The following is a 16,043-nucleotide window of genomic DNA, read 5'->3' as shown; positions in this document are numbered from 1 at the left end:
ATTTGCAATTTATTTATTTCCAAATAGAATCTAGAAAAGTTCAGAAACAATAATCTCATAGCTACAACTCACTAATACCTTCCCCTATAAGTACAAGAAGCAGCCGTTGGCTCATTAGATTAAGTCGTTGGTTATACAGATAACGAAACTTTGTGCCTGGTCCGAGCCAGGTAGGCCATCGATCAAATCAATCAAGGCAGTGTGGCTATTCTAGAGCAAGCCTGTTGATCAAGATGATGAACCAGTCCAAGTTCCGGGCGCAGCCCCATAATATTAGTGAAAGATCCAGCATCCTATGAAACCATTGATCACATCCTCAACTACAGGCCATCTTTGAGGAGGTAAGGCATCGCTCTGCGAAAGTATATTGTTGCTGTATAAACTAATTAACAGTGATATCATAGTTCCTGAACTTGTTTATTGTTCTTTTAAACTTGAAAGCTTTTCCAACCCAGCCGAGACCTGTAATCCTAGAGATAGCCACCACTTGGTGTCAGCGAATATGATTCCTTCAACTGTATATAGCTTCACAATCAAATAGTCAGTCTACCCAATTTCACACCAACAACATTTCACATTAAATATCACAATAGCAGCATCATGAATTTGTCGATTTGTATTTCAGAGTGCTTACAACAGTCATTACATGTCTATTTAACATCTCTTTGTATATGTGAAGAAGTTTCAAAGCATTAGATTCTCTTTGTATATAAGAAGTTTCAAAGCATCAGATTTATAATGCATTCAGCGAGGTTGCAAGTATTTATAATTTGAATAATTTTAAATTAACTATACTGATTTATAAATAGGAACAGCTGGCTGCCTCTTGTTAAATTGGGTTTTATTTTGCGTTTGATTTAGGAATTAGTGATGAAGGTTGTTAATTAAAAAACAACATCAAGATTTGATTTTTAAGTTGGTGAGACAAGGTTTGAAAGAGTGGACATTCTCTATGCTGCTTATAAGTCTGAAGCTGGATTTTGACTGCAAAAGTGTGCTGCAAAAAAAATTGTTCATATTTGATGAAAGCAAGAAATTGGGTAGACTGACTATTTGATTGTGAAACTACATGCACCTGCTATCTCTAGCATTAGATGAGTTGGAAACTTGCAAATACCTTCAATTTTAAAAGTAGAAAAATCAAGCTGTCGCTCTTGTTCCATCCTTGACTCACTTCAACTTTCCAGACAGCATCAAGCAACCTTTGACCCTCAAAGGTTAGACAACGGCCTTGACTCACTTCAACTTTCCAGACAGCATCAAGCAACCTTTGACCCTCAAAGGTTAGACAACGGCAAGAAAACGTCATAAAGGTGATCGAGCAAGTTCTTCTGCAGTTCAGTGCAACAAAAAACAGTTCACAGGTGTTGTTCCTCAAATAAATGGAAATTGGGGAGTACAGATATATGCAAATCATAAGAGAATATGGCTTGGCACCTTTAAATCAGAAAAAGAAGCTGCCTTGGCTTATGACAGCTTTCATCAAGCTAAAAGGCAAAAATAGCCCTCGAAACCTTCCCAATGAACCAGTGTTCGAAACAGAGTCATATTTTCAGAATCACTTCACTGACGAAGTTGTTGAAATGATCAAAGATCATTCCTATGATGAAAAACTACAGCAGATGAAACGCCTTCTAAATTTACCTAGATCAACAGAACAAGGTGAACCTCTTTAGCAGCTTTTGGAGAATTTACCAGGGTCCTCTATTATGCATAAACCGCATCAATTTTGCAAAGCATTGACAGTCAGTGATGTGGGTTCACTAAGCAGGTTGGTGATCCCAAAAGAACATGCTCGGAATCACTTACCTATAGACATGTTGAACAATGGAGAGACCATATTTCTTACATTTTTTGATAGTGATGGTGAAGATTGGAAATTCAGGTTCAAGTACTGGACCAGCTCTTGGAGCCATGTGCTCACCAGCGTATGGAGAAATTTTGTGAAGGCTAAAAAGCTGGAAGCAGGGGATACGGTTTACTTCACTTCACCCCCAGCGGATGGAGAAATTTTGTGAAGGCTAAAAAGCTGGAAGCAGGGGATACGGTTTACTTCACTTCACCCGACAGCACCACGGAAAACACCTTTTACATTGCAATTCCTCGTTCTCACGAAAATGGAAAATCCAATTCATCTTGCACTGCCAAGGGTTTTCCTGAGAAGTTTCTGGCCATTTTTACTAGTACTGAGAGTCTCAATTCAGTGCCCCAAGAAGGGAGGGACCCTGGTGCAGTAACTAATAAGTTGACCATGCCAATGGATTTCAGTGACTCTAAACCAACAGAGTTGGTGAGGGCTCAAGATCGCGAGGGGTTACAAGGAAATAGCATTATGGGCAGTGCAGATATCCATGGCTTGGCAGGTTATGAGTTAAAGACTGAGAAAACAGAGACTGACAATGGTAGCATAAAGCTACTTGGAGTTACAATTTTCCCCAATTCAATGCCTCAAGGGAGGAATCTTGGTGCAGTAACTAATAATTTGTCCATGCCAGTGGATTTCAGTGACCTTGAACCGACAGAGTTGGTGAGGGCTCAAGAACGTGAGAGGGTAGAAGGAAATAGCATTCTGGGTAGTGCAGATATCGAGGGCTTTGCAAATGATAAGATAAAGAATGAGAAAACAGGAACGGGCAATGGTGGCATAAAGGTCGCAACAAACCCTAGTTTAGACTTTTGATAACTTCGAAGTCAAAGAATTTTTACTTTAGACTGTGTTTGGGTTTATACGTAGTGAAATTTCTGAAACAAATTTGATTTTAGACTATTTTTGAGTTTTTGCAATATGTTGCGAAAATCTGAAAAAAAATTGTCATTATGATCAGTGTGCACCATTGTTAAGGATTTAGATTATGTGTGGAAGATTATTTAATATTTATACATCGGGGTGTTTGTTTTGTTTAATGTTCATTCCACACAGGATTTAAGCTTTTAGCGAATTGCAGTATTTTCTGATAAAATTTGAAGTATTTTTGTTGAATAATCCTGTAGATTTTTAGTTGATTTGCAGGCAATCTGGACAATAGCCCTGTATATAACTTTTGCATAGTTGTAGCATTTCATGAAAAGATTTAAAATTTAGCATTTGTAATAATCGTTTATATATATGTTGGTTTATATATATGTTGGGGGCTATTTAGTGTTCTTTGACATGGTTGTAGTCTTTCTGGTAAAAAATTATTATTTAGCAATGTTCACCTGCATAGTTGCCATCTTTCCTTTTAAAACTTTGAAAATAGTATTTACAAATACCCTCTTTTTCAATAGTCTTACATACTTACATGGCTTCGTCTACCAAGGTGGAGTTATTGTCCCTAGTTGCCATCTTTCCTTTCAAAACTTAGAAAATAGTATTTACAAATACTCTCTTGTTCAATAGTCTTACATACTTACACAGCATCGTCTACCAAGGTGGAGTTATTGTCCTTTTGGCCAAAAGTGGTCAGAATCTGGGCAAAAAAAAATTCAAGAAATGTTGCACTAGCAATGTTTGAACCATGATTTTGATGGTAGAAATAGATTCAGCACCATCAAAAACCTCAGCAATGTTTGAATCATGTTTTTGATGGTAGAAATAGATTCAGCACCATCAAAAACCTCTGGAGCACCCAAAATCTTGAAGTTTGACAACTATATCCTGGATTTACAAAAATCCATGCCATATTTTATCAAAATCTTGCCAAATTTTCCATGATTTTCAAAGAAAGAAACAATCTTGTTAAATTATGGCCATTTGCACCAAAAATGTTCTCTTCCTGAAATTTAACTCTACAAACACTATCTATTTTAATCGTTCTATCAGTGAAAATATAACACGTGTAAATCCTTTTTCAAAGCTTTGTATGTATGTACGGCGTGGTGAACAAATAGTGCTTTGTTGTCTTCCATGTTCAGGGCAGTGTCCTACTCTAGTCTCCACGCCAGATAGAGGACAACAGGCGTGGAGGGCAACTCTAATCTCCACGCCAAATAGAGAACAGGCGTGGAGGGCAACGCAAGCGTTCTAACCAGGGTTTGAGCTGGCTAACCAGGGATAGACAGTGACAACAGACTCCAGCAACATTAGAGCTCAGGGAACCTCATACTAACCATGGGAAAGCTGAAGTCACAGGTAGGGGAAACCGGGCCACGTGAAGAAGGTTCAAGGAGAAGAAAGAAGCAGTTGTTTCTCTGATGTTTTTGTTTTCTCAGACACTCAGGTTTGAATTGGGATTCCAATAGGTCATTGGCCAGAGAAGGCAGCAGAAATGATGGGGGGTGAGAGTGCCAGATTTGGAGATGGATTTGATGTAAGCAGGAGGAGATGGCGGGATGTTATGGTGGTGTTGACCAACCGGTATTAAGAAGATTAGCAGAAAAGTTACAACTCAAGACCATTGTCAATTTTAAGTAAGAATCACTGGCATTACACAAGTGTAGATTCATTTTAAATATTTATTTAATAGAAGTCTAGAAGGATCCAATTTCTTTATGTGCAATCCAATTTTTTTATGTGCAAATTTTTTTATGAAAGGAAATTATTAAAATGTTTTATATAGTTATTTAATCTTTTTTATTTTTAGATTTTTTAAATTTTTTATTTTAGGCAATATAAACAAAAATTCAACTTTTATATGGACTGACATCCTTGCACATCAGACAGGACTGTAGAATGAGCCTATAGCTCAATAAGCCTCTCAGCTCAATAATATTGTAATATTGTTATTAGATGTCTACTGGACTGTAGAATGAGCCTATAGCTCAATAAGCCTCTCAGCTCAATAATATTATAATATTTTTATTAGATGTGGAGACGCTGGTGAGAAGTTAGGGCAGATGTCAGGTATTCTGAAGTAGGACTTACTTTTGACAGAGAATCCTGAGATGGTTGCTTTTGACAGAGAATCCTGAGATGGATGCTCCTGACAGTGACAAAGGATCGAATACTTGTGGTGGTCTTACAGATAAATCCAGCTCTCCTGTTATTCCTGATAAATTTCGCTGTCCGATTTCCCTGGAGCTAATGAAAGATCCTGTTATTGTGGCTACAGGGCAGAAATGTGAACAGTCTTGTCCTAAAACACAACAAATGTTGCGCGTGTAGTTTTGACACCTAACTATGTCTTGCGAAGTCTGATTGCAGTGGCGTGAAACTAATGGAGTTGAACTAGCAAAGAGGTCGGGCTGCAGCAGATATGCTTGATAATGGATATTCTTCTGCAAAAGTTGTCGAGTGGGACTCCTAGAGACCAAAGAGCTACGTCTTCAAGCCAAAAGAAATGAGATAACAGGATTTGTATTGCAGAGGCTGGGGCCATTCCTTTGTTAGTTAATTTGTTGTCCACGCCAGATTTTAGAACACAAGAGCATACTGTGACAGCTCTTCTTAGCCTTTCCATTTATAAAAATAACAAGGATGCAATAGTTATGGCTGGGGCAATTCCTCCTATTGTTTAGGTTCTCAAGGTTGGTAGCACTGAAGCAAGAGAAAATGCTGCTGCAACTCTGTTTAGTTTGTCAATTGTTGATGAGTCAGTGGTCAAGTCTCTGCAAGGGTGGGTCCTTTGGTAAGGGGAATAGATACCAGAAAGTATATCCATAATTCATCTCCTTATGCCAGGGGTTCATGAGGCAAGCGAACTCCAGCCCACAGGGTAATAAAGTCTCTGAAGAGTGGGTTCCTTCCTTAATAATGAATATATACCTTAAATAATATCAATGGAAGCATGTATGTCTGCCGGAGGTCTTGAATCATCCCTTGGTCCTTCTCCATCCTTGAATCATACCTTGTTTCGTGAAGCGGTATCGAGTAAAGAGACCTAGCCAGGGGTTAATGTTGAAAGAGACCTAATGAGCCCCATGATGAGTCTATTAGGTTCAATGTCTATATCTCACGAGTCTTTGCTGAGTGAATGGGTAAAGAGCATATCCACGGCTATGCCTCGTGAGTATTTGCTCAGTTGCTGAGGTTTCAACGCGGGTTGATGAGGGAAGAGTAGCTAGCTGGGCACGTAACCGCTATCATTAATATTCTCTCCGAATGAAACCGATAGAAAGACGAAGCCCATCTGAGCTAACTCTGTACTAGAATACTATACTCTAGTATAAATAAAATATCCAAATAGTCCAAGCCTCTAGCTCTACCCCGGCTTTTCTGATGCTTCCACGACGATCTCAAGTTCGCGAGTTGGGTTGCTTGCGCACCCGAATGTAGGCTTTCAAGGGCAATCTGTAGTTTAGGAAGACTATGATGCATTGTTTCATATAACAGGGTTACCTGCATCTTATAACCCTGCGTCTTAGGTTGGGTTAGCTAATATTTAGGCATCCGTAACATAGTAAGTACCATAGTGCTGATAGCCACGAATGAGTTACCAAAAGGAATAGAGGAGAATGCTTAGCGGATAAGGTGCCAATCATCGATTGGCAGATAGGGTACCGATCAAGGGTGTGATCCATCTGCTCTAAAGCTACCTTTAAGGCTTAGGGGTGGATATATAGGAGGTTAAGTCAATCCCCACTTTAGGGGCCTTATAGGTATTTTCATTGGGGCTTGCTGAGATTCTTTAGGTATTCCGCTCTCTATCACATCGTCTAGGCAAATAGAGGAAAATGCTTATCTTTCTCTAATGCTTATTTTTAGATTAGGTCCAGCTGCACCTTGGGTGACTTGATGGATACGCGACCCTGGGCCACTGATCTTTATGGGTAAGATCATTAGAGGCCTTCATGTCACACTGTAGGCAGCCTTCTTACTACTTAATGCGCATTAACCTGGTATTTCGTTGTCCCAGATACTCTGTATTAATGTCTTTCCTTGTCCCATAGACTGAACTGATATGTCTGTAGTGATGATAGCATTGCCAATCTGAAGCCTATAGCAGGTTCATCACTAGCCTATAATAGATCTAGTAATAGATATGATAGTCTATTTGCTTGGTTGTTTATTCGAGAGTGATGTGTTTTAAGCTTGAAGTAATGATGAGTGAACAGAAGAGTCCTTGGTGTCTGTAGTTGGGGAGGTTCGTATCTCACCCCTAGCTTCATAGAGTTATGGATTCCAAGTTATGTTTTCCTGGTGTAGAGTATAATAAAGCTAGTGATAGTTGAATCTAAGACAAGTATAAGGAGTTGATAATGTAATAATACTAATCTATCTATATATCTAGAATATAATAAGAATTCGTAAAGTAAGTCTAGGAGTCTAAGAGTTCTAATCTTTCTATCTATTCCTGATACTAATGTTGTTCATAGAGTATCAAAATAAGACTACTAAGGATCTGTCCTTCTGAAGGGTTAAGGAGTGAAAGCTATGGGATACCTAAAGTATAAGAGAAACTATATGAAACTTAAGAAGAAAATGAAATTCTTAAAGGTAAAGAAGATATAACCGGAAGACGCTCACCCGACAACAGAGGGTGAGGAAGACGAAGGATGGCTCGACTAAAAGGAGAGGAAATATAAATAGCATTAATTCATGACATTTTTTCTAAGCTGCCTACGAGAAAGTGGCACATCCAAGTGAAAAGACCCTGTTCTCGAGATAATACGTACCTCAAGCACTGATTAATTAGAATCAGTAAAGTAACACGTCACGAGTAAAGGCAATACTATATTTAGTTCAGGACTTCCAGCTCATAACATAAATATCAAATTACGCACTACTTGGCTTTGTACTCTAGTAAGTATCTCTTACATTGGTGAATCTATGTAATGTGAGCTTATCCACAAGTAATGTAATTAATATACAAGCGATAAGGCACTAGCTGGATAAGGCACTAGCTGATCGTGTCGTGCATCATTAACTAGAAAACAGTGATTTATTACTACGCTCTGAAATCATAGTATATAGTGATAAGCACCTGACCTAGGCTATCAATAAGCTGTCCAACGGGTCATTACGTCATGGTCAGCTTACTTCTTGTCACTAGATAAAGCATATGTACTGTCTAACCATAATCATGGAAATCACCATACGGCTAACCACAATATTATGATATACACTTCATGATGTATCATAGAGTCATAACCGCGTTTTCAGTATAGAATTAGAAAGCTCACATATATATTGACTACTGTTATAGAGAAACATTGTTACCGGTTTGCTCTTGCAGTCTAGCCTAGTAGGTATGGTTATACTTAACAATTAGGCTTATTAGCTCCTGTATAGCCAGATTAATTCAAGCTTAATTAATACATGGGTGCCGAGTACTAGGCCAGCTACGTGGAGAAAGCTAGACCACTAGAATGGTGTATGATAGATCTCTTCTAGTAACATGAATAGCGAGCAGGAAGCTAGCTCGTACACCTTAAGTATCTCGTATTACAAATTAGTATTGATTCAAAGGCTACGTAGAATGTAATGATGTCTAGTCTGATCAGGATTAGTAGCACTGCAATCATAACCCTTTACATTTTCTCAGCATGAGAGTGTAGTTAGCAATACTCGGTAAAGTTATAGTCCATGAACTTGAAATCAGAGATAAAAAATGTGTGGTTAAGGTGATCTGTGATACAATTGATATACTAGATGATTAGAGTCGAATGATCCTGCTTACAGATAGTATTCATGTGATTAGTGTAGTAACTAGAGCTCCTACTAGAGATAGAGTGTTCAGAGCATAACAGTTTTTAAAAGTCCACTAATGGATATGATAGTTGCACGTCTTTAAAGTGCATTACGACTAGATGGATCAGCTAGATCAGAGTAGGAATGATAACGAGCTCTTACCTTCACTAATACCTTAACTGCTCGAACTCGCTTTCTTGGATGTGTTTCTTTAAGCCTGCTTGCATATTCTACGACGCATACATTGTCTGAGTGCTAATAAATACAGTGTTTCATGTAATCCAACTAGTTGGAAACTTGGATCTTTACTCCTTGTAGAACATTGTGAAATCCATACAGAGATGCAATAATCACTCTGAGCTAGAGATGCAATAATCACTCTGAGCTAGGACTGATGTAGTTCTACGGACATATTATGAGCTTAGTCGAGCCAGTGCTGATCCTAGTGTGTAAAATGCATTGATTGAGTCAGCTGATGTGTTTTTCTTAACTGGGCTAACATAATATGTGTACAACTACTCGACTAGCTGTTGTATCACTCAGATGGAATCAAAGTAAGCGTAATCAGTGGTGCATTAACACGTGACAAATATGCCTTAATTAGTGCATTCCATGTACATGGAATACTCTTAACAGGTGTTGTCTTGTTAATCACGAGCTTATTTCTTATATCATGATTGCCCAAAGCGGATGGAAAGGCTGAATAACGTCTAGTATGCAAGGATTTGAACCTGAACTCTTGTATTCAACGAGCATAATATAAGGCCGGATACTGTCTATCAGTGACAAGACGCTGACATAAAGCACATTTTATCACGGTGACATGATATATGCAACCTGATGTTACAGAATATTCTCTGCATTGTTGCACATGCTAATTTACCCAGGACCTTTTGCCAATCGTGTACGTATTCCATGCTTAAACTACAATAAAGTATGAGCAAGTCCTGAATGCTACTTATATCACAACCTTGGTTAATACAGACAAGATACAGGAATCTCACCTTTTCCCCAGAGGGTCAAGCAAGAAATTCCTTGATAAATCAAACTCCATGCTTGTCCCGGATGCTTGGTAGATATGGCTATCACTTCTGTAGTGCACTTATATAGCATAAAAAAAAAAAAAGAATTTAGAGTAATATACAAAATTGAACATTGTGTGCACTTATATAGCATAAAAAAAAAAAAGAATTTAGAGTAATAATAAATATACAAAATTGAACATTGTCGTCCGCTTCAAGGCAAAGGAGTTATTTTGTAGATTATATTATTCTAGTATTAACAACTTCACCGACATACTCTATTATATACATGAAAAAAACTCCATAATTCATTTGGGAGGGCGGTGGCTAAGCAAATGCAGGGCTGAACGATTCTTGATCGGTGGACTTATTACTTTCGTGCTAGCTCTGTAATCTTATCGCTCCCAATAGAGAGTCGAGACAACGTATAATAGGGGGAACTAATCATTTGGAAGGTCCTCTAGCACTGTGCCATGGGCATAAACAAGGGAATGAATCATCCCGAGGCTTGGAGAGATTCAGGAAAAGGATGCCGAAATCAAAAGGTTGGGTTGGATTCAGGGCATACTAAGGAATTATTCCTGCTTGAGCAAGCACTCTTGACTGCTGATAGATATCTCGATCGTTTCGATCTTCCAAAAATGAGCTATCTAGTTGGTTGTAGGGGGATAGATGGATTAGGTGCTAAAAAGCCCAAGGGAAGACCGATTAATTGCTTTGAAAACTGTGTTGATTCACCAACCAGGCTGAGAGGGGGTCGGAAAGCATAGCATAGACAAATGGAGGTTCTTTCTATCGGCATCCTGTTAGTGACCATGTGTGTCTCCTGTGTCTTGGCTAGCGGAAGCTCACTATGAGCTCTAGGGTGTGTCAACTAGCGGTAATCGGTACCTCCACGCCTACAGCATATAAAGTAAGGACCCCATTGTGCACCTACCTTTCTCTTTGTTGTCTCAGAGACAACTCGGCTAAAGAATCAATTTATAGCCCTAGCCCTCTAATTCCGCCCTAGCCTTCTGCTGTTGGAAGGTCGCGTTTATCCCCGTTCTTCTCCGCCCTAACTTCGGCATGGCAACCCAGCCAAAGCGCCCGGGCAGTTGGTAAGGCAGCACTGGCAGTACTCGGCTCAGCTGCCGAAGAAGACCCCGTTTCTATAAGGAGGTCACACTTATTCGCTTAGAAAGACTCTTTTTCACCCGTCAACCCTCATATATCGTGGGGATCTATACACTGGCATCGAGTCTCAGCGTCCTATCATCGAATTGTCACCTAGCATTGAGTAGCAACATCGAATAGTGGGATTGAGTGCATAGACTCCTCGAGACTGAATCGACTCCTGGCATCAACTATTGGTTATCGGCTATGCTCGACTATCATAGAGAACTGTTCTGAAAAGGCATAGTTCAATAAGAAGAAAAACCATTTCAATGCCCAAATGAGATTATCGTCGGGCCCCCTAAAAAAGGCGATTTCACTAAAAACTGGGGAATGAAGCAGTTTTCAAAGATCTGGTCCACCCAAACTAAGTGCCTGCGCAAAACCTGAGGCAATAAATAAAGCACAACGTGACCCTACCCCAACCCAACAAGAAGGAGCATTATCGATTTGGCTCCTCTCTAATATGTTGGGAACATGGGGGCCTTATATCTCGGCCAACAATGATGTGAGTTGTCATTCGTCCCCCCCGCCCAATGGGGCCACCTATCTCGATACCTGTTATATACCACCCTTATCAAAGGATGTGGGCTATCAATCGATCACTATCCGAGCAAGCATCCCCCCACCTACTTCCCTGACTGGACTACCTGACTGACACTATATGTATGGCGCATGGTCGTTAAACAGGTGATCATAAGTAAGAATTGGTCATTCAATCCTTCAATACAATCGATGTAGGAACGCCACGCCATCGAGTTTTGTATGCGTAAACTTGTCCTTCCTTCAACTCGTCGTCAACTGTCACTAACTCGCACTGATGTGCTCTTAGCTGTCAATGATCAATCATCAATGACAATTGGTAATGTGATCGACCATCAACTGCTTTTCCTTGTGACAAGTACCTCCCTCCAAGTGATTGGCTCTCAACAATGACCTTAAGGCAAGGACTATGATGAGTGGCAACAATGCTACACATGACAATCCTCTCCTTTTAGTCGAGCCACTAAATGTACCTAGGGAAACTGACAAAAAGGCATGTTTGAGTCATAATCAAATCATTTTAGTGCCCCGGAATTCTGCTTGACCCCCTAAAGATGATATTTGATTAGAAAAAAGCAACAACTGAGACAGTTTTCAAAGATCTAGTCCACCCAATCGTAGTGCCTGCCCCGAGCCAAGTATTCCATTTATAAATCAATCTCGTATGTTGGTAACATGGCTGCAATGTGTCAGTTTGGGGAATGAACGCTACAAAACCTCCGCCCCCCTCCCCCTAGCCTCTTCAGTAGGGGCTAGCAGCAACATTTCTTTATCTATTTATGCCTACTTGGTTGGGTGAACTCAATATCTCATCGTCTGTTGACAATTTGGAAATATAATCTCCGCGTCTGTTGGAGATTAGGTAGAACTCAATCACCACTATCTCGTCTCGTAGCATATGGGGGGACCTAACCTCAAATCACATAACCACCTCATTCTTTCTCTATCGTTCGGTTACATATTACGCTCAAAAAATTATAACCATCTCTTCTAAACTTCAACTCAATCGATATATCGTCTGGCATACTTTTCTCTTGTCTGGTGGGGATCGTGGGGCCTTTTCCTGTCGACTAGGGATGTGGGCCTTATTTCTCAGTCAGTGAAGGGGTACCTATTCTATTGCGCATGGCACTAACTTGGTTCACATATTGAAATCTCATAAGGTAACAACTTGTCTCAATAACTTCTGGTAGGAACATTGGGCCTTCTCCTCTCCCATCTGTTGGTAACTTAAGTTCCTTCTCTCTCTTCGTCAGGCGGGTTCTTTTGTCAAGAAGCCTAAAGCCATCAAGGAGGCGCTCACCCTCAAAGCAAATGAAATCATCCTGCCTGTAATAGGGAAACTTCATAAAAGGCATAGTTGAGTAAGAATCAAATCTACTTTCCTGTCCCAAGGGGACCCCAGACTTATCAAAGAGGATATCTTTTTAGCCAAGAATAGCGAATGACTCTATTTTCAAGAACCGGTCTCCAAGCCAAGTATCCAAGCGGAGTAACCAAATTGAGTATCCTAGTAGCCAAGCCAAGCAGAATATCCAAGGAGCCCAAGCCAGTCTAGCCAAGCCAAGCCCAACAATGACTGGCAATTGGGAACATGGCTATGACAACCGGCTCTGATCGACTATTGGCACCAATGAGGGGCTATCGGCAATGAGGGGCTATGGATGTACCTCACTCACCCGTCCCCATAGCTTCTTCCTGTAGCTTGTTCCCACCCTATAGCTTCTCGTGCCTTGTCGTGTTGTAGCTTCCCATGTTGGGTGTGGCATTTAATAGACGTTGCCTGTTGCCGATGGGAGCACTTATTTGGGAAGATTGGGTTGTTGTCCGTCCATGGGAATGCCTATTTTGTAAGATGTGGTCTATCAATCAATCACTATCAACAAGCATCATCAACCTCCCTTCCCTTCTATGACTAGCATTGCCTGCACAATGTGTCTAGCATGCTCAAAAAGGTGCATCATAAGTAATTATCGTCAGAGCATAAAGTCAAGGTAGTAACTATTGTTCCATACGCAGACTTGGCGGCCTTCCTTATCTTCTCTTCTCAGGTATGGATTGAAAGGGGTACATCTCTCCTGTCCGCACTGCACCTTCCTAGCCAGCAGCCCTCATGAGAAGATTCAGTTTTGTGTCTGCGCCGAACACGATTAAATGACTCCATAATTCTGTCACCCCTAGCGCCTAAGAAATTTCCTAGCCCAACGCGCTATACACACTCTTCTCTCACATATTGCGCACTCACTTGCTCGATGGAAGGTGTCTTTACTTGCATGTGTTACTTGGCGGGTCACTTACATTTACTGGGTGAACTTGGTAGAGGTGGACTTAGCTTTAATTTCTAGAATGAAATTCTCACCATTTGCCTGTAGCATATGATTCTCGAATTGCGTATCAACATAAGCAAGCAATATAATTGCATGCAGTTCATGTAGGAACGTTCCAATCAATGTTTTGTAGCAGTAAGGGTCAGTGGGTGTAGTAACAACATTCCATTGTTCCGTAGCGTTAAGTGAGACCGTGAGTTTGGTAGCGCTATAGGTTGAGGTCAAGGTAGAGTTCTATGTATGTTTTCTCTACACAATGACATCCTGGCAACAATTGTCTAGTCCTCTTGGCTAGGCCTCCTCATTCGTGTGCCCGTTGGACCACCCCCCCATCTCGAAGACACACCCACAACCCAGGCTACATTACTCTCGACAAGAATATAAAAGAAAGCCATCATCTATTTCATTTTCCTTTCTTCCCTTTCTAGACATACCTTCTCGGGTCCGTGTTGTTGAAGCCTTATCGTTCGGGTATGTTTGTGAGAATGGGGTCTGTGTTTAAGGGGACTCGGTAGGATGGGTCTATGTCAAGAGGTTATGTGAGTAGGAGTTAGAGGTAGAGGGTCGAGTAGGAGTTGGAGGGTCTAGAGGGTCCAATTCTAGTTCAAGGTCTAGAGTAGAGGTGTGTTTGCCTATGGGCTATAAATGGCACTGGCACCTGGCATCGACTTCATCGAGTACCAACATCGAGTGGATTGCCTCTTGGATTGAGTAGCGGATCAATTGTTGAATCGCCTCTTGGATCGATTGCATCAACACCTAGCATTTCCCCTTGGGAGATACTACCGACTCTCAGCAAAGACTACAAACAATGATTGACTCTTGGCAATGACTTTCTGGCAGTGCCTCACTCACTCAACCCTGTTCGTTCCAGTGGGAACATGAGTCACTCCCTTTCAGTTAGAGCACACATACGGGCGATGTCCTGGAATCAATTTGTTACGTTCGCAAAAGCCATTCATGCACAGAATCCATTACAGAAGTGGTTCACTCACTACACATACATAGTCGATTCGTGTGAATGTTGTCCTTCTTCCTAGGGTGTCGGAGTTTGGGGGGGCTGTAAGGCAAGAAAGAAAGCAAGATATCTATCAACAGGCAAGAATATCTCAAGCAGGTAGGTTCGACCGTGGTTTTGAGGTTTTCGCCTCCCTAGGTGTTTTTCCGTCAGTTCATAAGCAATGGAAAAAGACTCTTGGTGTTGAAAGACTCATGGCATTAGTGGTATTGATAGGTGGGCCTCTTGGGGAAATCCTATGGACTGAACATATGGGACACGTCCCTACCTAGCTTACCTACATGGAACAATAGTTCCTACAGAGCTTATCGATACAGGACGCATGGTCCCTACATAAAAACCACAAGTGCTGCATAGAGCTATTGAGCATAGCGTAGATAATACAATATCTAAAGTACATGCGCATCAGTTCCACTATGGAGAATATAAGGCATGGGATGAAATTGAGTGATGGAGATCTCCATTATTATTTCGAATTAGGGAATAGAACCAATATCTAGATTGATATATATCTATTTAGTATGGGAAATATGAAATGGAATAATCTAATATAGAAGGCATGAGATGAAATTGAATGAGGGAAATATCAAAATATGAAAGGTCAGTTCACTCCTGTGAGACCGGACCAAACAGCAAGTTCGAAACGAAAACGAAACTATGGTATCACCTTCTTAACTTACGTTATGACTAGTTTGGAACTAAGAAGAGAAGAAGCGTGCATTAGTGACTGGAAGATAGAGCTAAAGCTATACCTTTCAATAGAGAGTCTAAATAGAGTTTAGAGAATGGAGAAAGGAGAAGGAGATAACAACTTATACTACTACTTCATTCAAGCTTAGAGATAGTCTTAAGTGCTACTAAAGGAAAAAGGATAAATACAACTACTAATACTACTTCTGAACTCAAAATATAGCTAAGGCTAAAACACTAATAAGTTGCCCAAGTCAGGGCTCTTTCTTACCTTATGGACACCACCTTATGGACTTTAAACCTTATGGCTAGTACCTTACCTTATGGACACATTTGGAAGTCTTTAGTGCTAGTCCATATGGCAAGACTTTAAGGCTAGTATTTTTTATTGTATGGCTTAAACTCAAAGTATAAAGTGCTTGTAACCTTACTGCTTAAGACTAAGGCTATGGAACCTTGCTCTACAAACAACTGTAAGGCTTTCACTCTCTCTTTCTTTCAAATAATGGAGAAAACCTCTAGCTTCTTTGCTATAGCACAAGGAGGGGAAGGGGACTAAGCTAGCTTATTCGCTTTATAGCTTCTTCACTTTTGCTCAAAGGACTAACTTCACTTACATGCTCATCTCTATAAGTTCTTTCTAATATGGATAGAGGGGAAGGAATAGAATCTAACTAACTGACCCAGGTCGTTGACTTCACTTTGTTTGGTCGGGGGAAGATGCTTTCTCTTTCCTTATA

The 16,043-nt window shown here is 40.4% G+C and overlaps 1 protein-coding gene across 8 annotated transcripts in view; it reads right to left on the bottom strand.

Moving 5' to 3' along the window:
• Window positions 1-330: 330 nt before the first annotated feature.
• LOC149144526 (uncharacterized) overlaps window positions 331-16,043 on the bottom strand; it is a 39,468-nt gene continuing 23,755 nt past the window's right edge. For 3 of the 8 annotated variants that reach the window (XR_016264920.1, XR_016264918.1, XR_016264919.1), the window contains one exon: window positions 331-470. Coding sequence is in view for 2 of the 8 variants with exons in the window: in XM_089449861.1 (XP_089305987.1) it covers window positions 429-470; window positions 1,118-1,331; window positions 9,553-9,602 (306 nt within the window). In the remaining 6 variants the exon portion in view is untranslated. Of the gene's footprint in view, window positions 526-1,117; window positions 1,332-9,552; window positions 9,650-16,043 lie in introns of all 8 variants that reach the window. The other 5 variants (XM_089449862.1, XM_089449861.1, XR_016264916.1 and 2 more) reach the window with 5 other exon arrangements.

The sequence above is a fragment of the Pinus tabuliformis genome, chromosome X, assembly GCF_031772625.1.
Source record: "Pinus tabuliformis cultivar Carrire ecotype Pingquan chromosome X, CPIR1, whole genome shotgun sequence".
Lineage (NCBI taxonomy): Eukaryota > Viridiplantae > Streptophyta > Pinopsida > Pinales > Pinaceae > Pinus > Pinus tabuliformis.
This window is presented reverse-complemented; position numbering and strand designations above follow the sequence as displayed.